Raw genomic sequence first — 26527 nt, 5'->3', positions numbered from 1 at the left:
ATGAACGGTTCCTTCTGGGTGATTTCACATACTCTATATGGCCCTTTTCTCGCATATTTCAACTTTTTCTTTTTGTTATGCACTCCATACATAAGGACTTTATCACCAACATTGATATCCTTGTTCTTTAGATGACAATCAAACCATTTCTTCCTCCTATCTTTCTCCCCAAGAGCGTTTTGCACAGCCAATTTCCTTTCTTCATATAACCTTTCAAGGATATATGAAGCGCTCAACTAAAGGGTTACCATCCCAATCTTCTTATGAAGCTACACAAAGAATAGGAATTACAAAATCCCATGGAATAACTACTTCTTGGCCATATACCATTTTGAATGGTGTAAAATTAATAGCCACTTTGTAAGAAGTAAGATAAGCCCATAGGGCTGAAGTTAACTTCAAATCCCAATCTGTGCGATGAGCTTCCACGGTTTTGGTCAAGATAGAGATTAAGGTCTTGTTGGTGCTCTCAGCTTGGCCATTTTCTTGGGGATAATAAGGTGTGGACTTATGGTGAGCTATCATGAAGTTGGTAGTGAGTTCTTTTATCACCCCATTTATAAAATGAGTGCCATTGTCACTCACAATCTCAAAGAGACAACCAGATCTTGTAATAATGTTATCAAAAGAGAAACTTGGTAGTTGACCTTGCATCAGCCTTATGTGTCACTCTGGATTTCGTCCACTTTGTCACATAGTCAATGGAAACAATAATATATCGAGATTGAGTGCTACGAGTTGCCGGACTTATTGGGCCTACAAAGTCCAACCCCCATTTTTCAAATGGTTAAATCACTTTAATAGGATGTAAGGGCATCTTATCCTTTTGTTGCGTGATCTTGTAAGGCTGGAATTCATCACATCCTTTTGCAAAAAGGGATGCATCTTTGAATAAGGTAGGCCACCAATAGCCTGATTGCAACACCTTTCTAGCTATTAGTTCCCCTGAGAAATGTCCTCCGGCTATACCCATGCACTACAAGAGGTTGTGTGCACTTGTGACATTTTTAGCGAGTGTGTACATTGGGTTTTTATACTCCCCAACGGTCGCTAAGACCGTCACTAAAAGAGACGCCACGGAACATGCTACCTATAGTGACGCACATAGTGATGTTGCAAAGCCTTGTATAGTGACGGTTATAGCAATGCTCGAGAGTAAATTTTTTTGGGTGGCAGGGCATTGAATGCCTTGCCACCCATCAACCATACTGAATGTTTCAATAATAGAGTAAACCTAAATGAATCCAAGATAAGCCCAGAGTCACCTTTGAAAGAAAGTGCAAGGTATAGACCCAAAGTAGTCACCCACAAGACAATATAACCATTAACTCCATCATCCATAGTATTGTTTGCATAATAAAGATACAAAAATAACAAAAGTAAATTGATGAAAGTAAATCAATGACAATTATACACATCATAGGCAAAATCACTTGATTGTTAAGCTTTGCAAATGTAATAGTTACAACACCATTGTCATTATTGAGAAAATATACATGGTTTTCCAATAGTTACAAAAAGATGTATACACATCATCTCATTATACATGCTATGACAAAAGGAAACTAATGCTATCTAGCTATGACTAGGCTGACGTTGTCTAATCAGACGTCTCATCGTGTCTAAGCAATGTATTCGTCGGATTCTGCAAAAAAAAAACAATAAGACAACTTTCTGTAAGTATAAACATATAATTTACAAAACAATACATCAAATAAAACAGAGTAAACCCTAATACTAACCATGCCACCGTGAGAACTCAGAATATCCATCAAGGCGTCTAAGCTCTTCCTGCCTGCGTAATCGCGCTCGTACGGTGTGGGATCACGTCCTGTCATCGACCACTGTTCAAAACATACAAAGAATCCATTATGTTAGAATTTAAAAGTACAAATAGACGTAACTACCAAACCTAAAGAGCAATGCAAAGACACTTACAAAATCAGCGTCAAATGATGTCCACCTGCCGCTCTCCAAGTGGTGCAAGTTCCCTACCTCTACTTGCTCTTTGGCTGCCTCCTTTTGTTGCTTCCACTTGTCAAGATTCTCGCATGCTGCTCGCTTCGCATTCTTCCAATCTTATTTGGCCAGTCAATCTGCTCTATTCCACCCATGCTTTATTGATTTTTGCACTTTAGAATGCTTGTGCTTGCAGTATTTGCATATTCAAACCTTCATCAGGTCTTCATTGCAGTGCTCATCCCATGTTGACACGGAAAACTCATCATGCAGCATGCTGATGACTCTATATTTTACTTCACTTGTCACTTCACTCCATGTGTTTAGTATGTAGTGTCTCAACACCTAAGAGCAAAGACTTTGTATGCGTGAGATCACCTTCTTACCTTCATCATCCAAGATGATGCTGTCGCTGAAGTTGACGGAGTACGGCGAGCCCTCTTGCATGTGACACGTGAACCTGTGTCTTGACAGGGGTCTCTAGTGGCATGTCGATGGGGTTTGGGACGTCAAGTGTCTTCACTGGAGTCTGGGCCCCGAAGCGAGGAGTGTCGACTAGGGTGACTCCTGGAGGAGTAGGTAGTGGTGTGTAGCCAGGAACAGCCGATAGCCGTGCAAAACCTGGAGTAGATGGTGATGTCCTACCTGGTGTGGGGGCGGTCAAAGAAGGAGAAGGTAAAGAGCCTTGTCAAACATGAGGCGGTGTCAAGGCATCAGCGACGGCATCTCCAAAACAACTACCGTCGCCACCGCTAGAGCAGTGATGCCTAGACTAGTGTGAAGATCGTCTCATTGACACCAAAGCTTCGGAGCACGCTGAATGCTCCGAAACAAAGGGAGATGTTGAAGGAGTAGAACGACGTGATGGTGCTCCAGAGCGATGATGATACTTGTACCACCTCCTCTGTTGGGGTGACAAAGAAGAAGTAAACTCATCATCATCCATACCTGCATTATAAAACAAACGAACATTTAATCTTAATATTGAATGGAGAAGAAAACATGGACAAGTAGAGAGAGAGAGAGAGAGGGCCTCATAAAGGGGGAGGGATTCTTGTGTAGAGATATTCCTGTGAAGTTCTTGTGAACTTGTCTCCAGTGTGCATTCTACGTATCTTGTAAAAGCACCGCGCTCCGAGTGCGATGGAAACTAAAGCTGCAATTGTGAAGGAGGTGATCTGCCTCTGCTCATCACCTCTGATCATAGATGCTGCTCGCCCCTCCATTAGATCTAGTTGATTGGGTGAAAGAGACGCTAAGAAGCAGTAGTAGTGCTAGTCTCTTTCACTTCAAACATACCTGACACATTTTATGCCAGTCATGTGACTTCAAACCGATAAGCTTTCCTTCTTTAGTGAAACACATTCGGAGTGAGTGCAGTGGGGTACACACAGATCGAATGGTCTCTTTTACTTTGCTTTCTTGGGCTCCTGTCAAAATCCATGGCGCTTTAGGGAGTTTTATCGATCCATCCAATGCTGTCTGCGGCCAATATTGCTCCATACGATCCACATTTCTAAGGTCAACCCTCGCTCCCAAAGTATCTTTCTTGCCAGTCAGATGGGACCATAGCAGATTACCCACATTCTTGAATATGTGCATTGGATCGAGCAAGTAATTGATCATGAGTCTCGGCCAATATGGTAACTCGTACCATAGAGAGAGTCTCTTCATCCATGGGGGAAAATCGTCATCACACATCTCCTTTTGCTCTAACCATGCTTGTGCAGAAATCCTCGGTGGCTCTCTTCCCAAAAATCCATCACATAACACATGATTCTCTAGAAGATATGCTTGATGACCTTCGTAGATTTGGTTCTTCAATGAGGGCGCCCGACGTGCATTAAGTCTAGGTCCACATGTGACACATGCTTTGTATCCGCTTGTTTGAAGCCCTGGATGTATACACATGACAATAAATAAGCTTGAGAAAAACCAAGATTTACAACATTTGAGTTTGAGTGTAAATCACCTCAGCATTCTGTTAGTCTGAGATAGTCATGCATGGTCCACATTAGAATGCCTTTGATCAAAGCATTCCGTCCAGTTGTGTGTCGGCTCATATCCACCACTTCTATGCCAATGCACAGTTGTTGTAGCTCTTCCAATAGTGAACGAAGATACACATCCATATTCTTCATTTTATACCACCCCGGCACAATCAAGCTTAGCCACATGTGCCCCTTCTTGGTAGTCAACCACGGGGGAATGTTGTAGTTGACGATGATAACGGGCCATGCACTAAAAGATGTTGATCTTTAACAAAATAAATTTACGCCATCCATAGCCAAGCCTAGGCACCAATTTCGAGCTTCCTTGGAAAAATCCATCCATGTTTTGTCTATATGTTTCCAGGCTGCGCAGTCTGTAGGAATCCGTAGCACACCATCCAAAGATTTATTCTCTCATGCCATGATGCTAGGGAGACCATGGACTTACATTTGAAGAATGTTTGATGCAAGGAAGCAGAGAAAAATGTAAAACTTTCTGTGGGATTTTTGTTCCGTGGAGATCTACTCGACATCTCTCGGAATCACATTTCGGACACTTCTCCATGTCTATGTATTCCCCTCTGAAAATAATGCAGCCGTTCGGACAAGAGTGAATCGAATTGTAATCCATCCCCAAGTTTCATAAAATATTTCTTCCTTCCTCTCTGGAATATGGCATCACATTATCAGCTGGCAGTATGTGCTCTTTGAGCAATCTACACAGCGAAAAAAATGCGGTACACTTGTGTAAGTAATCTATTATATTATTATACATCTAGAGTTTTTTATTAAAGTAAACACATTGTAATAGATCACTTGAAAAGCACCGTGAAGTTAGTGTCACTCCATCCAAACTTTGCCTGCATGTTGAGAAGAACCAAGAGCACGTTCAATCTATTACACACGTGCTCCATCATACAATGGCGTATCGACTTCACTTTTCATATCATCATAGATAAGCCTTTTTGAATCCAAGATCGTCTTGATCATTTCATCGATCTCGGGCTCAAACATTGCCTCATTAGGAATGTGGTCTGCATGATCATCCTCGAGTTGTCAGAGGCTACATCTTGTGGTCTCACGTATGCTGCTTGACCAAAGCACCTGCGAACACATCTATTAGGTTGCAAGATTGCTGCATGTTGGCCAGCGTCAGAGTCCGACGAGTTATAATTGGCAACAACTTGATCTATAATAGATGGATCAAACTCGCCAAATTTGCAAACGTGTTGCAAATAAATGTGTCTTGTCCATCGCACAGTATGCGTGGATTGATTACAAGGACATAAGATCCTTGTTGAGAGATAGGTGTTTAGGTTGGACGGCCCCACATCCTTGTCACTATGTACTCATAATGAAGTTAAAAACCTTATAACTTGGACATAAATTTAATCTTATACTGGCATCCTCCGTCTTTTATCTCTCTCTCTCTCTCTCTCTCTCTCTCTCTCTCTCTCTCTCTCTCTCTCTCTCTCTCTCTCTCTCTCTCTCTTTGTTCGCACTATAAACTACCTCACATTTCTAATCATGTCCAATCCCCACACACCTCGGTCTAGAGGTGCATGGAGATCAGAACCACTGGGATATAATCTCGTCTTTATTGGTCAATGCCTATATTTGTGGGTACGAGAAATCTACACACCCACGTCTATATGATAGTGCATGTAGTGGACAAAATCCCTTTGCCTCTTCTCTAGCTGTAGCAATTCACAGCATCTTAACATCTCTTCACAATAGATCTTTGTTCGAGGGATTACTTAGCACATTACATGTTGGCTTCCAATATGAGTATCATGCCATTGAAAGCTTTCCAACTTAAGGTCGCTCCATAGAGAGGAAGAGAGGGATCACCGTTCGCCTAACTCTAATTTTTTTACCGTAATCCCGAAGGTAGACTTTAATATAAAAACGAAATTCAAAATCTAATCTTAAATATAACCTAATTAAACATATGGTGATTCGTGACTAATTGAATATGATTAGTGTCTGAGTTAATAGGTGTCAGATTTTGATGGGAATATACATATTGTTGTGTAACTAGTGTTTGCTCTTTGGGCAAAGCCTTCATTGACATGCACTAAAATATAACCTATATCTAATCTAATCTTAAATCAAACATAAATCTAGATCTAATCTAATAGTCAACTCAAAATAAACCTAAATCTAATCTAACCTAAATCTAAATGCAATCAAACTTAAATTTAAATTTAATCTAGTTAATCTTAAATCTTGTCTTCAACTTAAATCTAAATCTAATCTAATCTTAAACTCAACATAAACCTAAATCTAATCCAATCTTAAATCCTAAACCTAAATGTAATCTAACTTAAATCTAACATAGCTAGCTAATCTTAAATCTTGTCGTAATTTTAAATCTAACCTAAATCTAAATCTAACATAATCTTAAACTCAACATAAACATAAATCAAAATGTAATCTAACGTAATCTTAAATCTTATTTAAATCTTAACCTAATCTCTCTCTCTCTCTCTCTCTCTCTCTCTCTCTCTCTCTTTGTTTTCTCCCCTTACCTCTCTCTTTTCATCTTCTTCCCCTCTGTCTCTCTCTCATTCTCTCTCTCTCTGTCTCTCTCTCTCTCTCTCTCTCTCTCTCTCTCTCTCAATGTGTGTGTGTATGCATTCTTTGTTTATGCATGTGTGTGTATGTGTTTTTTGTTTATGCATGTGCTCTCTCTCTCTCTCTCTCTCTCTCTCTCTCTCTCTATTTCTTTCTTTCTTTCGAAGACACAATGTGTGTGTGTCTGTGTGTGTGAGTGAGTGAGAGAGAGAGGGAGAGAGAGAGAAAGAGGGGAAGGGAACATAAGAGATAGGAGAGGGAAGGAGCATACTTGGCTCTCCTTCCTCTCCTCGTATGTGTGTGTGTGTGTGTGTGTGGGGGGGGGGGGGGGGGGAGAGAGAGAGAGAGAGAGAGACTAGAGTACGGGCTACCTCTTTTGCTTGAGCACCAAAAACTCAGATCTGAGATTTGATTTTCTAGCGCTTTCGATTTATTATCTACCCCTATCGGCATCGCTATAGGCGTCGCTATGCAACAAAGAAAATAGCGACGCCATGGATTTTTACTTTTGAACATTGCACTGCGAGCGTCACTAATGTGAAGTACCTCTTGTAGTGATGTGGGCATAGTCACTATTAGAGACACCCATTCTGAGTGCTCAATAGGGTATATGAATCTGCATTTCACAAGCTTTATAATCTCTTCTTGAATGATCTTTGCATATTAGGAATCATTTGGTAGGGTCATTGCTGAACTGGTTTAGCCGTGCTATTCATGGGGATTGTGTGTTGCACCATAGAAGGTGGAACACCTTTCATATCATGATATGTCCAAGAAAATATATCCCTAAATTCCTTGAGAAGTTCTTTAAGTACACACTCTTGAGTCTCTGTCAGGTCTTGGGCAATGAAGACATGTTTGGACTCTTCTCTTGGGTCTGCTAGCTCTATTTCTGAGATGGAGCAAGAGCACTCTTCAATTGAAAAAAATGAGATAATGAATGATTTTTAGGTTTAGTTGACTTTTAAATGACCTCACCCATTCACACTTGGGCACCCATGCTTATCCAACTAGCCCTTGAATGTTCCAGTTAGAGTGCGCCTCTCATCGGCGATCACTCTTACCCTTTTCCTAATGGACCGACAAGCCCGGTCCCTAACTCAAAACAATGTAAAATCCGTGGATGTTCACTGGGCCAACACCCATTGGCCAAGGTCAGTACCAAGCGATAGGTGGCGTTGGGCAGTCCCCAAGCCTCATATACGCCTGGTGTTGACTTGACTGTTGCACCAAGGTCAACACCAAGCGATAGATGGCGTTGGGCACTCCCCAAGCCTCCAATACATGACATCTCCAATCCAGGAGACCAAAACATCTCTAATTCAAGAGACAATATGCCTCCCCTTGACCTAATGACTACATCACAAGGGGAAAAATATGGTTGTTGTTAGGGTTTACAAAACATCAATGTAAACAACATTGGTGTTGCCATATTCTTTTGCTACCTCCTCTTCTTCTTCAATCATATTTGAAGATGCTCAGTTGTTGTTCTTGCCGCTTCTTCTATTGGTAGTAGTAGCTCCTTGATATTTAAAAAACAATTTGAAGCAAGATGCCTAGTCTTCCCGCAATTGCTGCATGCCTTGGAAGAGAGGCAATCTTTGGCAATGTGTCCTTGCTTCCCGCATTTGAAGCATGCCTTGATGTTGTTGTTGGATGAGGTCACAAAGGCTCCTCCTTTGAAAGCCCCTCTTGATGATCATGCTGGACTTGCATGTTTCTTCTCCTCCTTTTGCAAAGAACTGATCATGTCTTGAAGCTTTGGCTTTGGCTCTGTCTCCTCCAGAATGGTGACTATGTTGTCATATGCTTCAGGTAATGCACTAAGAAGTACCGCCACTTGGTCATCTTCAGGGATGTTGCACTCTAGGTAGGTGAGTTGTGTGAAAAGACTCTTAAGCCTGCTGACTAGGTTGGCTATGTCTTCTTCATGCTCCATAGTTAGGTTTTATAACTGACGTTTCAAACTCACTCTGGAATTCTTGGTATCGGTACCAAAATTGGTCTTTAACACTTCCCATGCTCCTTGTGCACTTTCACATTCCCCAATGAAATGAATGTAGTTGTCGTGTAGTGAAGTGATAATGATACCTAGTGCTTGCTCATCCTTGGCTAAAGCTTGTGCATTAGTAGCCCTTGTCTGTACCCCTTCACTCCTTTCTTGGTTTAGCTTGATGACTCCCCATATTCCCTTTTTCATTAAGTAACCCCGCAATTTTATCTGCCATGTGTGGAACCCGACCCCATTGAACTTTTCTATCCCCTTTTCACTCATTGTGGAGAGGTCTTATCACTTGGAGACTCTCCAAAGACAGTTTCTAACCCCATACAAATGCTTAAAGTAAAGTATACCTTTTATGGTGTGAAGAGTAGAAAGTGTGAAGAGTAGAAAGTGAAACCCCGTACAAATGCTTAAAGTAAAGTATACCTTTTATGGTGTGAAGAGTAGAAAGTGAAACCCCGTATTTGGGTGGGAGTGTTGTTGAGGCCTTGAGGCCTTGTGTTAAAATCGTCTTACTTGAAAGAGCAGTGAGTTCTGCAGTGGGAGTGTCCCCTTGGATGTGGTGTCTAATGGAGAGGCCTCGGGGTTTTGAGGCTTGAGGCTCTTAAAGATCACAGGAACAAGAGCCCAGTACGACGGCCGGACGAAGCGGCTCAGGTCAAAAGCAGGCAGGTGCAAGCACGAGGTGGTCAGGCTGGCCGACCGGTTTGATCAGCAACAGTCCACCGGACAAAGCGGATGGCCAGGGTGTGAGAAGCGCTCAAAAACGACTGCAACCAGTTCAATCCATCAGTTAGGACCCAAAAAATGGTGCTTAAATACAATTTATCGCGTGACTCAATTTCGCCAGTTGGTACTGGTCCCCTTCCGATTGCTTTGCCCAGTTAGCCTAGTAGGCCCCCAAAAAGGGACATGTTCTCACCCTAAAAGACAAAAGTGAGTCAAAAAACCCACACACACACACACAATTTTAGGATAATGATTAGGCATCAATTAAGATTGAAAAACACGGTTTAACGGCTCAAAAATGAGACTGAAAAAGAATGCGTTTTGTGCAGGCAATTGAAACGTCAAATGTAGTTCAATCAAGGCGCTTGAAGGTTCAATAAAAAGACCTATCATAGAGCTTTCTCTACACACAAACAATGTTGTGGATATGTGTTTGGTAGGAGAGTAATTCAAGATCAAAGTCACCAAGGAATTGCACCCAAAGTTTTTTAAAAAGCACCTATATGACATGAAATTGATTGGCAATTAATTGGGATTAAGGAGGTTCCCAACTAATCTAGCATAGAGAAAAATGCAAAGCTTAATATAACTCTAATCAATTTTAATTGACCAATGGAGGGTAGTGGCTCATTGGATTACCAAGAACTTGCCCACACATAAAGTGATCAGGAAATTTCCATTAAGATGATTCTAACCAATGAGATTAGGATATGATAATTCCACCATTAAGCTCTGATACCAATTGATGGGATTAGGGTGGATAATAGAGAGAGGCATTCATGGCATTAGCATGCTAATTGCAAGAGAGTAATCACAAGATAATTAGGCTAGAGTATAGGCACAAAGTGAACTAGATTATTATGCAATTGAAAGAGGCTATAAGGGTGCTCTTATATAGGAGAGTTGAGGGTAGTAGAATGTGTAGTACAACTTTCCACATCACCATTCACCTAGGCATCCACATGTGTGCTAGGCCAAATAAGCATCCTAGTAGATTAGAGGTAGTTCCCAGTCATAGATTAAAAGCCCACAGAACCCAACAACATGCATCATAGATGAAGCGCATGTGCATGACTACATCTACAACTCTAGTATGATAATCTACACCCATAGATCACACATTGAACACTACAACAAACTTGCCTTGAATAAGTTTTAAAATCCAACTGACATTACAAACGTTAACATGAAGACAAATGCAAGTAACATAAATGTACTTCAACAATGGATCCTTGACCCTAAATTCAATGAGATAAACTCAATCGCGATTGGTGCTCGCTGCATGATCACTAAAAACATTGATAGAACAATCAATGTAGCAAATAGTGCAACATGCATTGTCGATGACATAACCCCGGGGCATCCAGTAGGAAATATGTAAGATAGCACATGTGAACAAAATAAGGGATTTATAATTAGGTACATTTACAAAAAAATGTATTTACATAAGGGGTTTTTTTATTGAGAAAGTGAAAATTTTCATACATAAGGGCTAGTTGTTTCTAAAAAATACATACATAAGGGGTATATATAATACCTGAAAAAATACAGGTAAGGGATTATTTAAATACCTTTTGTTCGCACGTGCTATATGAAATGTTTACATAGTGGACTCCCCCGTGCCATAACACAGGATGCAAAAGGCCAACTTACATGTATCGTTGTTCTATTCATTGTAATTGGAAAAAGATGGCGCTTCATTGAATGAAGCATAAAATAAGTTCAGCTAATGGCCACATGGTTCCACAAATCCACATTCCCTTTGACACTTTCATATGCAATGACTTGACACAGGGTGCAACAATTTCTAGCAAAGTTCTTCATATCTTCACATATGTGTTTGCATCGGGGCTTGCATTTGTCATGTTGTCACAAATCACAGACCGTCAAAATCTTCAAGTTCTCAACCTACTAGCTCCTGATATATTTAGTCCTATTCAACTTCATATTGTACACGGAGTTCATGAAATTTTTATACGACTTTGTTTTGCAGCATCTGTGCAATTAATACTCTATAAATAACTAACTGATGTCTCAAGGCTTCTTTCTCTATGTTGATTTTTTGGAATGATCATTAACTTACATTGCAATATTTATAATATTGTCCTGCTCTGATTTCATCTCCATTCTTATGGCCACTTTCTTTCTCAGTGGTTCTGCTCAATTCTACTATTGATTTCCTTAGTATAAAATCTACTCATGACACAATTGCAGGAAGCATAGACAACAAACAAAACAACATGAGCAATTCGAAGATATACTACTCTATAAAACATATCACATTATGTTTGTTCAATCCATACAAATGTACATATTGAAAACATTTGTATAACTTTGCAGAGACTTGTTACCCTTTTCAAGCAAAACATTGCCTTGAAGAAACAGCCCCAACTCGAGCCACGTTCGTATTTGACGGAGAAGCAAATGCACCTGCTTAACCTAGTGGGTTTCCACCCGGATGCCTATATCAAGGGTTTTGCAAACTATACAGAATTGCAATTGTTAATAGATAAATCCGTGAAGCACCTAAAAAAAAAAAGCATGTGTATTAAAAGAGCAATAGGTTAGCTCTAATACACACATCAACATGAGTGTAATTTCCATTTTTTTTCTTCCTGTCATTGCTTTGCTATCTTTATTTATCTTTCCATTACTCTTTTTTCCAGGTCTAATGAAAGATATCATTGACAAACTAAAAATAGATATTGATGTGCCCAAGGATCTCATGACTGTTGAGGACGGTAATCATTTTCTTCAGATAAAGACACCAATAATTCCCTACGTTCTCAAAATCTTTCGCTATGGTTATGATGCCGTGCTCAAGTACCTAATAGATACAACAAATAATGACGTGTGTGAGATCCTGACAAGCTTCAGGAAACAATGCAATGACAAGCCACCATCAATCACAGAGCAAACGATGACATGGAAACACGATAAGGATGTTTACAAAGCGCGATTTGAAAGTTCTCATCCATATGCCTTCATCAACATCGACAACCAACCCATAGGTTGCACCATCTGTAAAAACAATTCACCAAATATCTCACTCAAATATATACTCCAATATTCTCAAGTTCTAGCATGCAATCTTGTGCTAATCTCGTTTTTTTTTTTTTTTTTTTTTAGCAGAACAATACAATAGGAGTCAAGTTCTACTACTCGAGCAAGACAATCAACACCGCAAAAAACAACGGATATCGGATACACCTTCTACTCCATCACATGCCACCAAAACGGACGCAAGTACATAGGTGTCACAAATAGCCACAAAACAAGAAAGGCAGAACACACTCGACAACCACCTTCAAAAATGCAATTCGACGTTCTTCGCTACCAACCATTCTTGATGAACACTTTATTTTTGAAATACTTTCCATCTGTAAGAATTCACGTGTAGCACGTATACTAGAAAATGTTGGGTTCAAGCCCTTATCGGTCAGCCCGTGGGAAAAGCCTCTTATAGGCATGCAATAGAGATCCAGTTAAAGTAAAGTTTGCATGGCAAATTGCCTTTTATATGTAAGGTTTTAGAAAGAATAATTTAATCAAAAAATAGTGTGAGTTTTTTTGCTCTCCAACTGTGTCGAGCTCTCTTCTCTCTTCTCGTTCTCTGCATACCACGCAGCTCCTCACCATGGCCCTCAGGCGGCATCCTCCCTAGCTCCAACCCCAACAACTGGTATCAGAGCCTTGCTCTTGGCGTTGGCTTCTCAAGACGCTTACTGGCGGTGCTTCTCAAGACGCTCATGTGCTCGCAGAGCCCAAGGGAGGCAGTTGTTCCTAGACGGGTAGACGCAGGCAGGCATATCGCCTATCAAAACGCTGCTAGTCAAAGGCTGAAGGTACAAAATCTTCATAGCATATCAAAACACTAGAATTCCCTGGCAGCTGAAGAAGGTGCTAGCATTGAAGGACATAGCATCTCAAAACGCAGCTTCCTAGGCACTGCAGAAGACGTGACTCCCCATTCACAGAGGTCAGTTTCACAAGCATCTCAAAACGCTGTGCTTCTTGCAGGCAGTTCTACAAAGCGGTGAGATCCTTGCATCTCAAAAGGCAAGCAGTAAAGGAACATTTTTTGGGTAATTTTCACAGCATCTCAAGATGCATATGCGTACCACCTCACAAGTGGTGCCAGTTCCCTATGGCATCTCAAAACTTTGTTATAGCATGGATGCAAAGGAGGATTGGGGGATTCTAAATGTTCGATAGGAATTCAAAAATTGGCACAAACAACATACCATATATGTGCTGAAGGTTCTTCTAGCAATTCAATGGTTTACATATGAGTTGTCCTCGAGAGACATGAAGAAGAGGATATTTTGGAGCCATGAAGTACCAATTGTCATGCACGAAGACTTGAATCAAGAACGTGGTATACGGATTCATCCTTGTTTCGTGTCCTAGATTTTTTATTGTTATGTTGTCTATACAACGACATATTTTCAGTCATAGTCTCTTTTACATTATTTGTTGTGAGTTATTGTCATGCTTGTCAGTTGTCATCATGTCAAAATTGTACGGGCTCTAGACACTGCCACACATGAGTGGTAAGACATCCCAAATTATCAGTTTTTGTTCTCAAGTCCCATTTTTGTCCCGCTTCTCATGAGGTTACTGGGTACACCTTAAACCCAAGGTTTGGCAGTGAACCAAAAACTCCATTTTTGGTAGCTAACTTTTTTGACCTACACCCTATCTGTTCAAAGGGGGGTTTATCATAGCACCAAGTTATGGATACACCAAAAATCCTTGGTTGTGAGAAAACCTAAAACTTACGGTTGACGAGTACACCAAAAACTCGAGGTATCATGAGATGCTTGTCCAGTTCGGCCTTGAGGGGGGGATTGTTGGGTTCAAGCCCTTGTCGGTCAGCCCGTGGGAAAATCCTCTTATAGTCATGCAATAGAGATCCAGTTAAAGTAAAGTTTGCATGGAAAATTTCCTTTTATATGTAAGGTTTTAGAAAGAACAATTTAATCAAAAAATAGCGTGAGTTGTTTTGCTCTCCAACTGTGTCGAGCTCTCTTCTCTCTTCTCGTTCTCTGCATACCACGCAGCTCCTTGCCATGGCCCTTCGGCGGCATCCTCCCTAGCTCCAACCCCAACAAAAAAAACATTCATCACTAGAAATAGTTGTACAACTTTACTTGGATATCGTGTTCTACAAGCTCATCCCCCTCACTGCAAGAAATACATGTTTTTGAAACAAAAAAGAAAGATTTAAGTTCTCCTTGCTACTTATCGATGTACATGTTTCATTGAAAAGTGTTGTTCTCTCTATGAACACAACATCCTCTTTCTTTCTTTTCTCAATTATTGTGCCCATAATCCATTTGCAAAATTCACATCAAGTAGATTGGTTCATTGTTAAAATATGCATATCAATCTCTATTATTTCATTGTTGAAATAACTTTGTATCCTCCCATAATAAAAGAACATAATCACAATTTTAAATTATACCAGCTTCTCTTCAAAACTCAACTAATCCTCTCAAAAATTATCCCTAGAATCTCTATTAATTGAAGCACTTAACTTTGCCTCCTCCCAAAAACATGATAGCATTTTCCAAATGTATATCCCTTTCATGCAGTGCCACCATTGCCAAATTACTCATGCTTCTGTTTCCTTTACTGCGTGATGTTAAATGTCAAATTTCATATTTCCTGCTATATTCTATAGATGTTAAAGCGAGGCCCACCAACCAAGACTAGTTCTTATGTGTAGGTTCTCCAAGTTTTTGGAATAGAGTTTTCGAGCACTCCTGAGAACTATATCTTGGTAGGGTGGTAAGTGGATACGTCAAGAAGGAGAAGCCTAGGAGAAAGAAAGCTATTTCTAAGTAGGGTGATGAGTTGGATACGTCAATAAGGAGAATCCTCTAGCTATTGATCTCGTGGTAGATCAATCATTTTTGTTGGAGTCACGAATTAGTGGAGGATTGTCAAAGGTTCAATAACTCTACCTTTGACTATCCTTCACTAGTGCATTACTAGAAGGTCCATCTCAAGCATACGAAATAAGTGTAACACTAGGCCCAGTAACACTAGCCCTCTGACCTTTTAGTGGGTTTATGTAGCTTTACCCAAGTTTTGTTGATTTTAACTCTCCTTCTAATGATTCAGGTACAACACATGTATTAATAAAAGGGAGCTCAAAAGTTATAGCAATTGTGTTCTCTCTCTCTCTCTCTCTCTCTCTCTCTCTCTCTCTCTCTCTCTCTCTCTCTCTCTCTCTATCGGGACCACTTATGGCAAACGCATGTTACACTATATTGCATCCAACCGACAAACAATAGTGGGGAATGCGTAAAGCATAATGGAAGATGGTGAGCTAAGGGGGTGGTTATGCAAGCATAGTTATCCATAATCGATAACTATGCCTCACTACAATAAACAAGAGGCAACTTGTACATCGTGCTCACCGAGTCAAGACACTTTGTTAGGCCATCTAACAGCTACAAGTATGCATGAGCAGGTGAAGGATATGCTAAACATCTTTTGTTGGCTTTGGCTCCAAACTATGCACTTAGCTCCTGTCAATAGAGGCCATGTTACGCTATGCCTGATTGTCGTCAAAATCTATTGCCTTCAATAATGGCTACAGACTAGTAGTGTGGGTAAGTATGCTGATTTTGGCATAGTTGCAATAGTAGAGGTATGCATCTAGCTTTCTCTCGCATTTCCATAACAGAGGCATAGTAGATAGAGATGATTGTCGTCTAATTGCTCAAAAGGAGGGAGGGGGCCGGGGCAATCTTGTGATGTAGAATGTGTATATGTGGCTTGGCTGGGCCTACAAAATTTGAGAAGTGAGCATATGATTGGTGGGTGGTTTAGACAGAAAGTTGAGAATTGAGATAGGAGACTGATGAGTGCTTGCAATAAAGGTGTGTCGCGAGCACCCATTGCCAATGATTGTGCTCCACAAAGGCGTGACCTCCCCTCTCTCTCTCTCTCTCTCTCTCTCTCTCTCTCTCTCTCTCTCTCTCTCTCTCTCTGGAGCGACCGCATAATATTTCCATCTTTTGGCCTCACTAGACAGCGTGGTGCGCATCCTAATATTTCTTGCCCCCACCCCCTGGGCCTAGCTACCCCAGCCCATCTATCCGGCGCTCTCTTCTCCTTCCTTGCTTGTTTGTACTTGCAATATGTGTGTGTGTGTGTGTGTGTGTGTGTGTGTGTGTGAGAGAGAGAGAGAGAGAGAGAGAGAGAGAGAGAGAGAGAGAGAGAGAGAGAGAGAGACTCCTTCACGCGCTAGCTCACACAAGGCGGTGCATTATAGTTAGAGCGCCATCTTCACATGCTGGATCACACTGCAAGTCGGCCTTGGATGTTGGTCATGGGTGCTAATTGGAGCGGTTACACAAAGCGTTCCAAATCAAAAGACATGAGAGTCAGTTCACATGAGAGTGAGGTTGGCAACTAATTGCCAACCGGCAACTTGCCATGCCAAGTTTCCATGGAGATTTATCAACACATTAGAGAGAAGAGAGAGTGTTCCTTTTTAAGATAATTGGAGGGAAAAGGTCCATGAGAGAGAGGAGAGAGAGAGTCAAAAAGGTTTGGTCTTTTCTAAATTCTGAGGGGCTCACTTTCTCAAATTTTGTCCTTTAGTGTGGTTTCCTTTGTGCTCCAACCCCTTGACGTAGAGCCCAATTGCAACTTGTTGGCAACATATTGCCCATTTTTTTTTGGAAACCATTCATGGGAACTTAAAAAGTTCGCAACATGTTGCAAACCTAGTGCTTATGTGAATTGGCTCTAAGGCACACTTATTTCGAAAGTGGCTGATAACTATAACTATACATTGCGTCACCACTGCATTAGAGCTATGACATATGAAGGCTTGTGTCCCACTAAAGTTCAAGAGAGAAAATTTCCCAAACTTCACTAAGAAAGAGGGGGTTGTTCACGTCTAGTTCACATAATGGTGAGGTCCAAGGTTAAGTTTTGAATGGTTAGTACTTCTACAAAACTCTTAATACAAAGAAAATAGTGACTATTAGTTGCATCTTAATTGTAAGGAGATGATCTCCTTCATATCATATCATTAAATTCTTAAAGTAGGACTAAATTTTGATAATTTTCTCATAGTTGTACCTATCGGGTACTCGAGCTCTTATCAACCCTATGCATCGTGCACGTGTAACTCGCCATACTTGTTAATGCATTCAATAAAACTAGATGTCTCCCATGTTTTAAATAAGGAGACTCACATAGATGGGATGCTAAGGAGATAAAGGCAAAGAGAGTCCATGCATATCAATATGGATTCAAAGAGACAACAATCTTTGAGAGTACACGAAAATTGTTCACTCTTTTGCTATTTGCATTGATGTATACTACCTTAGCATGCTATTGCTAAAACATTACAAGCATTGATTAAATCCAGCATATGATTAAAAACATTGTTGGTGATGAAATCACAAATCAACAATGTCACAAGTTCTACTAAATCCTTGCCATAGGTACTATATATCTATTGAGAATTCTAACTTCTTTGTGTATCACACAAAACTCAGGGTATTCAACAAAGGTTATCACGTGGTGGCATGTGAGTGTACAATAAGGGACCTTGTAAATAAAAAGAATACATTGAACGAAGGAGGGAATCATATATAGGGTTAAATAAGGCAATTTTGGTGCATGTAGGTGATGTCTCCCATTACTACTAGTGAACCCCTGAGTGCTCAGAATCCAAAATGGAGTAGGTTTCTTGGAAATTTCAATTGATCCAACTTGATTATTACAACTGTTTAGTTTATTCATGATGTTACTCATCACATATCTCTCTTAGTACAATCTAGCTAGGTATTACGAAATCATTTTCCCTGAAATTGAAGCAATGGTTGGATGTTAACCAAAATATTATTGCAAGGTATACTACATGAGTGGTACTCATGGATTTTCAATCTTTATGTCATACAACAACCATAAAACATGGCTTCCTCCATTGGCTCCATGGACTTTGGCCTAAGGGTTTATGATTATTTGATGGCTATATAATGTAAAGAGGGACACTTTTTTGTCCTTCAAACCATGTTTTCATAAAGCTAGGTGACCCCGGAATGAGCTGGTCACTTGTGAAAACTATTCTAGGTTGGTTAGCTAGAGTTAGTTCAGACCATGCAAACAGAATCAGATAGAGACGTTAGATATCAAAAAACACAGACCCAAATGAAGTACGAGACTAGAACTGAAATAGAAACTAGAATGAGATGAACTAAAGTATGTATTCAGATTAGTATAGCTGGAGTACAATAGTATGAGCTAAAGACTACTCTAGCCTTAATGAGGCAAAAGATTACAAGAGCATAATGAGCTCCAAGACACTAGAATCCATGATAGTGGTAAAAGGTAACCTGCAAAATGAATAGTGGGCCCTATTTGTTGTTGGATTGGACCTTTGACTGATTGTCTCCTATGTAGTTATCGCAATAACTGAGTTTGATAATTACCAGGTCCTGGTGAGCTTTCGACTAGCGTCTGTTCCCACCATCTACAGTTCTATACTTACCAGCTCATACTGACCTTTCGATTGGCGTTTGTTTCCACCATCTACATTTTCTTACCCCTTTTCTTTGAATTTTGGAATCTTTCCAAATTTTCATTTAGGTCTCTGATTAATCCAGTATGAATCAAGCACTCTTATTCCACCTAACCATCTTTCTTTTATCTAGATCCTTCCTCTTTGTAGGTTTCTAAAGAATCCACGGCAGAGCACTAGAACCCCTCTTGAGCACTAGAACAAACATTCCTCTTCTGAATTAGTTGATAATGATCTTCTTGCTGTAGCTTCTCCTTGTGCTTAGTCTTCATCTCCATTTCATATGGTGTTAAAGCATTCCAAGTCTTCGTGTTAGCATCATACAGAGTGTGTCTACCTTTGGTCAATCTGGGTCTCTTAAGCTTTTGACAAAATGATGCTATTTGAATCCATCCTTTAGAAAGTGACTGCTTGATTTGATTATGTCCTCATACAGTACTTCAACCATCTCTCTGAACTGGGATTCTGAATTTTCTTTGTTTGCTAGCTCTTTCTCTGGGATCTTGGAGGCCTCTACTTTGAGTTGAAGAAGCTCATTAGTGATCTTTATTATCTCTCTAACATGAATGTGCCATTGGACCATCTTAAGGAAAAAATTCGAAGGCATCTGGCATATCATCCACTTGATCCTTCTTCTCAATTCATCATAAACTTCCATGTAGTCCATTCTGCTATGGTTCTCTCATACCACTCCCTTGGGTGATCTACTATCCAGATATAATGTTGGAGAGGGGGAATGGCGGAACACACCTGACACACAAACAAAGACCTCTCTATATAGCTCAAGATATCCACAACACCCCTATCCTCTCAGAAACACCTTCAAAAAATACACTTTACACTAGCAAACCACCGCCTGCTCACTTCCCAATGCTTACACACTCCACAAGATCACCACACAATGCACACCTACTGCCACAGTCCGTCTCTACCCTTGCGTGTGCGTGCGTGCGTGCGCGCACACACACACAAACACTCAATCTCACTCTCTCACACAAAGTACCCCCGGTTCGGGGGGCACACACATCCACACTGCTGGCACCACGGGGAAACACAAGAGCATGAGAAATCGGAGGGGGGAAGGGGAAACGACAACACAACTGGGAAATGGTGGCTTGATACACTTCAGAAGGCACATACAAAGCATGTACTACCACCACAATTGCCATTTTCATGCGAAATTACAAACGGGGTCAACACACACTCCTCTGTCAAAAAACTCCACTCTGGAGGCTTCAAACAACACCAAAAATCCCTTCATTTGATTACAAAAAGACATTTTATAGGGGGGGGGGGGGGGGGGGGGGGTCTTCAACTTTAGACAGTGCCCTTAAATTTGTCCATCTAGAATCCATTCTTGGCAACTTTGGAAGGGGGAGTCACTTTGTTTCCATCTGCTCTCTTTGAAGTGGGGGGCACTAGCTTGAGAGAGGGGTACACTAGCGATGTCGCTATTGCCCCTTGGCATTCTATTATTAATATAATTATTATATATTTATTTTGATTTGTTTTGTCTCCCCCTCACTAACCATTTTACCCTTGGTAGGTCACTTGCTTCCTTTGTCCGGCTTGGGTCTGGACTGCCTTTGACCTCTCTATCTACCTTTGTGCCAGACCTGACTTGGGGGCCCTTTGCTTTACCCGGCCACTTCCCCTCTCTGTCTTTCTCTCTACTCCCCTTTATGCATGAACTCCCGGCTGCCCTTTGACTGATCTAGACCGGCTTGGCTTTGCTCTCTTGGCCTTGGATCCTCCCCCTCTGTCACTCTCTCTCTATTCCATGCCATGGAGGCACTAGCAAGGTCGCTATTGCTGTGCAGGCTTGCTCTCCAAAAATCCCTAACGGTGCGGGACACCGTCCCTATCAGATACCATGTCATCACTGCGCAAGCGCCATTCAACCACCATCGCCAGCCCTCTCGGCCACTAGTCCAGCCTTGCACCACCATTCACCAAATCTCACGGCGTTGCCACCCATCTCTGCCGCCAAAAGTGCCTACACAGAGCCGCTCAAGTGCCATCATAACCACACGGGAGATCTCCTCTCCCTCTCTCAATTAGTGATACCCATGGAGTGGGTTTGCTCTTGCTCTTATACACCGTTCATCGACACCCTCCCCTGACATACAGTATTATGCTGAGACATGTGGCATCACATGGAGCGCCCTCTCTTGGGGTGGGTTGGGAAAATCCCCATAAACACTGAAAAGTATAACTTATTTGTGTCACTTTATCCCCTTGCCTTTTTTTGCTCGATAGTCAAATGCCTGAGCGGTAAAGCTAAGTCACAACTCCATTGTATTGACTCCAAATCACTTGATCATTGGAAGATTTTGATTCTTCCACGGCCTCAAACCAAGGGCCCATACTTAGTGAAAAACATTTTTCACCCTCTTTCACGCAATTGCTCCCCAACTTTAGACTTTAATATCTTACTGCTCTGAATGCGGTCAACCCGGTCCATAATTGGCCCCCAAAAAGTCTTCTTATAGCCATAACTTGTAGTCTAGAGCTCTGATTAAAAATTCGACAAGACAAGCATGGTCACCAACTCAATCTCGTCACGCCTACTTCCACTGACCCATCTTTAGCCATCTTCCCCTAGTTGTCCTAGCCACTAAGGATCTGCAACACCTTCCAACTTTGAACTGCATTATCTTTCACACGAGGGCTCTATTTGAATAGCCTTCTGAAATGGATTCTAGAGCACATCAATAATTACATTCCAGAACACAAACATAACACTTTGGACATTTGAACTAGCCATCCCAATTGGTTCATTCTGGGGCCTTCTTGGCCTAAAAAATGCATCATGTATACATTTCCACTGCCACTTGCCTACCTAGGGCCTTCATAACTGCTAAAACCCTTTGCCATGCACCTGTGCATACCTCTAGCCCTACTTAGTGCCACTTCTAGCCTCAACCAACTTTGTCTGTATCATCATTTCCCAGCCCCCTCGTCAAACATTCATATTCAACCAAAAGCATATTTACAGAACTTTAGAAACTGGCACACTATTTTGACAACTCAAAGTACTCATATACCACAACCCTATGTATAGGCTATGTACAAGAGCTTCATCTTATTTGCACGCTCCATACTTTAGGTGGGTTTCCCACCCCCCTTAGCTACAATTTGATGTACTCAAGCACTAGATCTCTTTCAAAATACACCTTGAGCTGCACATTGTTCACCCTGTGTTTAAGAAGCTTATCATTTTCCCTTACTAGCTAATAGGTCCCATTTGGAAAGGCCTTCTACACTTTGTACAGACCTGTCCACTTCTTTTTGAACTTCTTCTAGAACGTGAAATCCAGGTAGCTATCGTACTTCATCACCAGGTCTCCCTCTTCTATCATCTTGTCAGGCAAGTTTTGATCAAACTTGGCTACCCGCATCTCTCTCTATTTCACATAGTAGTCTGCTGCTGCCTCCCTATCCATTTACAAAGCCTCCAAACTGGCTATCCAATCCTATAAAACCACATGTTGAGTGGAATTGACACGCCACATACCTTTTAAAGAGCCTATTTTTCATGCATTGGCAATATAGCCTTCTTACCATAGACTATCTCAAATGGAGTAAAATTTGTAGCCACCTTGTAGGACATCCTGTATGCCCACAAACACTTCTCTAGATTTTCTTCCCACTCAGTCTCGTGCATATACACATACTTTGTCAACATCGTGATAATTTTCCCATTAGCACTCTCTACCAGACCATTGCACCGGGGATGATGGGGTGAGAAAAACGATGTTGAATCTTTAACTTCTCCAATAATGCACACATTAGCTTTCTCCTAAACCCCTGACCCCTATCAAAAACTAGTACCTATGGAACCCCAAAACAACAACAAATGTTATCAAACACAAATTGAGCTACGACATGAGCATTCACTTCTTTAACAGCTTTGGCTTTGACCCACTTGGGTAGGTAGTCAATGGCTACCACAATATACTTCTTACCACTTGTAGACTTCAAGGGTGGACCTATGTCCTCCAAACGCCACTTCTCAAAATCACTTTGTGCGATGATGGCTCCCTGCGACTTTTCCACCAATTTCCTTTTACCTATAGTGTGAAAATTGTGGCATGTTTTGCACCATTAATGCACATCCTTCACTATGGAAGGCCTCCAAAAGCCTGTTCTCAACACTCAAAATAGCACCTAGTCATTACCCTGATGTCCGTTCTCTTCATGGCATTGCTCCGACACCATACCTATCTCTTCCTTGTATAGCACCCTCCTTAGTATTCCGTGTCACCCATAGTTCATCATGTTTTCACCTACCAGTGTGAATTTGCAACAATTTTGCACCACTCTTCTTCTCTGCAACTTGGACAAATCCTTTTGACATTTCCTTGTACTAAAAAATTATCCCACCTCCTTTAGAGTCTCCCTAACCTACATAAGTGGATGAGGCCACATATAGGCCTCCAACATGCACTTTTATTTTGCTACTTGCTAGTGGGTCAGCCTCTTGGTTTTGTTCTCTCCTCACATGCTTGAATTGTACCGCTTCAGAAAATTTTAGCATTTTCTTAATGGCAAAGAACCAGTGCTTCAAAGAATCCCACTTTACCTGGCACTGGCCTAGTAGTTGCTTGATGACTAGAAGTGCATCACCCTTTACCACTAGCCTAGAAATACCAAACTCCAGGCACTGCTCTAAGCCTAAATGCACAGTAAGATACTCTACCTCATTATTGGTGTGGATATCCTCCAAGTTGTAAGCTTTTAAAATTATGACTTTGCCGCATGGGTCATGTATCACCACACCTCCACCTGCCTTCTAAACTACCCTTTGATATGCCCCATCGAGCCAAATTGTAAAAGCATTCTCCAAATTGGGCTCCTCTTTAGCTTCATCCCACACCACTCTTGGATAGACTAGCAAATCAACAACCAAGTGAGACCGAGTCGTGTGGTGTACTTTGAACTCAGACTTGAACTCTTCAGGTCCAACACCCACTTCATGATTGTTTTCAAATGTAGCACTGATCATTGTTTGAATTTTTTTCTGCACATCACTTTTACCAGGTCATATTTAGGGTATCCACGTCCCATTTGGAAATTTGCTTGCTTTATCTTGCGGCGTTTTCTCCTTTTGCTAGTATCGGGCTGCTCTCTACCCTTGTACATATTCTCTTAACCTTGCAAGCTCTTGTCTCTCACTCGGTCTTTGTTTATCTCTCAACTCTTGCCCTCTTATTGGTCAAAACTTTGACATACTACTTATCCACCCTGACGATATTCACCCTCGGGACCTCACCTCCTAAATTGGGCGGAGAAGGCTGCACAGGATTCTCCACTGCTTGCTCCCTCGGACCATTAAATTTCCCTTGACCTCAGTCTCTACCAAACATGAGGTAAATGACTCCTCTCTCTTTTGGCAGTTGAGAGCAATCAGGAACATAATGCCCCTCTTCTCCACAATTGTAGCACCTACCTGGCAGTGGCCTTGCCCTGCCCCTTGCTCCTCTTGGATGTCCTCTATCCATCATGCTTAGCCGCAATTCCTCTATCTTCTCAGACAAAGGAGCTTCGACCGTGGAAGCTCTAGGAGTCTCATTGCAGACATTTCTTTTGGGGCAAGAACGTAGCCATGTCCTTTCTCTCGCACTTAAAGCATTTGTGGTACTTATGAAAAGCTTCTAGCTCTTTAGGAGAGAGCTTATTTTTACCTTTGTAAACTCCCTTCTCATTGGACCGATTGTTGTTATTCTTGTTGTTGGAATTTCCATGGGAAGAGTTTTGGGCATTGGTTTTTTCTTTGCATCACTTTTGTATTTGCTTTCAATGGGCTTGGCATTCTTTCTAGCCCCTTATTGGAAATTGATGCAAGAAGCAACCATACTGTGGTGGATTACTTCAGTGATAGAACTAGGCCGTTGTGAGTTGACTTAATCCCGCACAAAATTATTGCTTTTGTTCAGCAAAGTCTATCTTTTGAAAGACAGTATCCTTGAGATGTAGATCCCAAAACTTGTCCACATATTTGTGGATAGACTCATTGAAGAGAAAAATCAAGCTCCACCATTTGGTAAACACTTTTTCCTTTGCATGCTTGTAAGGAATTGATTCATGATGGAAACTTGTAGAATTTTCCATGTCTTTAGGGCCTCACCATTGCCACAAAGGCTAGCCCACCATTGACGACTACACTTCTGGAAGTACATAGCTACATAATGTAGCCCTTAGAGGACTCTGTGAAGCCCTCATGTCCGACGGCCACATCAAATTGTTGGAAGAAGGCCAATACTTTGCTGGTAGCACCAAAGGTGCCATCATAGGTTAGAAAAGGGGTACTCTCTCCTCCCTCTTTGAACTTCTTGAGCTTTTGGAACCTTCACCATGCATGGCAAGATTTGCGATGTCCTCTCCTTTTGTATTCTCTAGGAGAATAGCCATTGCTTTCATCAAAAGAGGAGGAAGGTAAAGAAGAAGGAGAAGAGAGTGACATCTTCCTTTGTTTCCTCTCTTCCCCTTTGAAGTGACGAGGAGAAGGACTATGGGTTGACCATTTCCTCTTGAAAGGAGCTGGCGATCGTCCAGACCGCCGTCTTCGTGGAGCACATCTTTAGAGGAGCTTAGGGATTCCCTTCATTCTCGTTCTTTGGATTCCTCCTCTCTTATGGGAGAGAGTCTTCTTTTGGGAGTCTCATCAAGAGACCTCCTAAGCTCTTTCTCCTCTTGGAGAGGAAGAGAAATCCCATAATCAAAAAGTTATTGGGTAACTTCGGCTTGCAAAGCAAGGTTTCCCATAGCTTGATGCAATCTAGTAATAAGATAATTAACAAACATGGGGGAATCATCATTTGCACCTTCATGTGCAAAAACAAAGTATCAACGTTCATTCTAATCTCTTGATTATTGTTAGCCATGCTAATTAAACTTGTGTATATATTACTTTGTGCTTTGGTACCTTCAAAACCCTTAGTCGCTACTCTTCTTTACCTTTGAAAATAAGTTCTCAAGCAGCCACACCCGTGGTTTAGACACTGTTGATTCACTACAACAAAAAAGGGGACCTTCGACACCGGTTTTGATGCATTTCATCGAAAATCCCGTCTATATACGCGTCTCTACAAATCCGTCGCTATATGCGTCGATATACGGGTCGAAAGGTAATATTATTGACGCGTATATCAACGATTTTAGCGACGCAAATAGCGAGGACCATAACAGAAAAAAATTTCTTGGGCAGAGGACAGGCAGCCTGGCCTGTGCCCAGTGAAAAGATGGACACAGCCATAGCGAGACTGCCTGTCCTCTGCCCAAGAAAGCGAGCAGCACCAAAATCAACCATGCTCCCGCAGAAATTTCGGCAGAGTTCCCTTCGTTTTTACATAAACTTTTAAAAAAAAACCAGATCATGTATACGCCTCCTACATGCTATCCATGTAGGATCTGACATGAGATTTAAGGCCAATGAAAGAAATGAAATGAACTTTGTGCAAAACCATAACCGTACCAACTTAAAACCATAACCATAACGAACTTAATTTGTGCAAAACCATAACCAAATTAAAACCATAACCGGCCATAACCACTTTAATCAAAACCATAATGCAGATAACCATAACCATAAACAAAATTAACAATAACCATAAGAATAACCAGAAAGTTAAACATAACCATAAACAAAACAAGAACCATAACCATGTCTATACAAGAATATGAGAAATAACCATGTCTATACAATGACAATGA

At 41.2% G+C, this 26527-nt stretch overlaps 1 protein-coding gene and 1 pseudogene across 1 annotated transcript; one reads left to right on the top strand and one right to left on the bottom strand.

The window, feature by feature from the left end:
* Positions 1 to 1600: 1600 nt before the first annotated feature.
* LOC147418593 (uncharacterized) lies at positions 1601 to 2235 on the bottom strand. Its single transcript, XM_086507124.1, has 4 exons — positions 2173 to 2235; positions 1939 to 2070; positions 1743 to 1844; positions 1601 to 1645 (listed from the first exon to the last, which is right to left on the bottom strand). Exons 1-4 carry the CDS (start codon positions 2233 to 2235, stop codon positions 1601 to 1603), a joined length of 342 nt encoding a protein of 113 aa, XP_086363250.1.
* Positions 2236 to 13007: 10772 nt separating this feature from the next.
* LOC147418592 (uncharacterized) lies at positions 13008 to 13668 on the top strand (annotated as a pseudogene).
* Positions 13669 to 26527: the final 12859 nt, after the last annotated feature.

Source organism: Adiantum capillus-veneris, chromosome 30 (genome assembly GCF_014529385.1).
Source record: "Adiantum capillus-veneris isolate H3 chromosome 30, ASM1452938v2, whole genome shotgun sequence".
Classification (NCBI taxonomy): Eukaryota; Viridiplantae; Streptophyta; class Polypodiopsida; order Polypodiales; family Pteridaceae; genus Adiantum; species Adiantum capillus-veneris.
The sequence above is the reverse complement of the archived record's forward strand: the minus strand, read 5'-3'. Positions and strand labels throughout refer to the sequence as shown.

Coding starts and splice junctions, on each gene's coding strand:
- LOC147418593 (XM_086507124.1), bottom strand. CDS start 2,235: ATGCTGCATGATGAGTTTTCCGTGTCAACATGGGATGAGCACTGCAAT. Junction 1,845..1,938: donor CATCATTTGACGCTGATTTT/GTAAGTGTCTTT, acceptor TGTTTTGAACAG/TGGTCGATGACAGGACGTGA. Junction 1,646..1,742: donor TGAGTTCTCACGGTGGCATG/GTTAGTATTAGG, acceptor TTTTTTTTGCAG/AATCCGACGAATACATTGCT.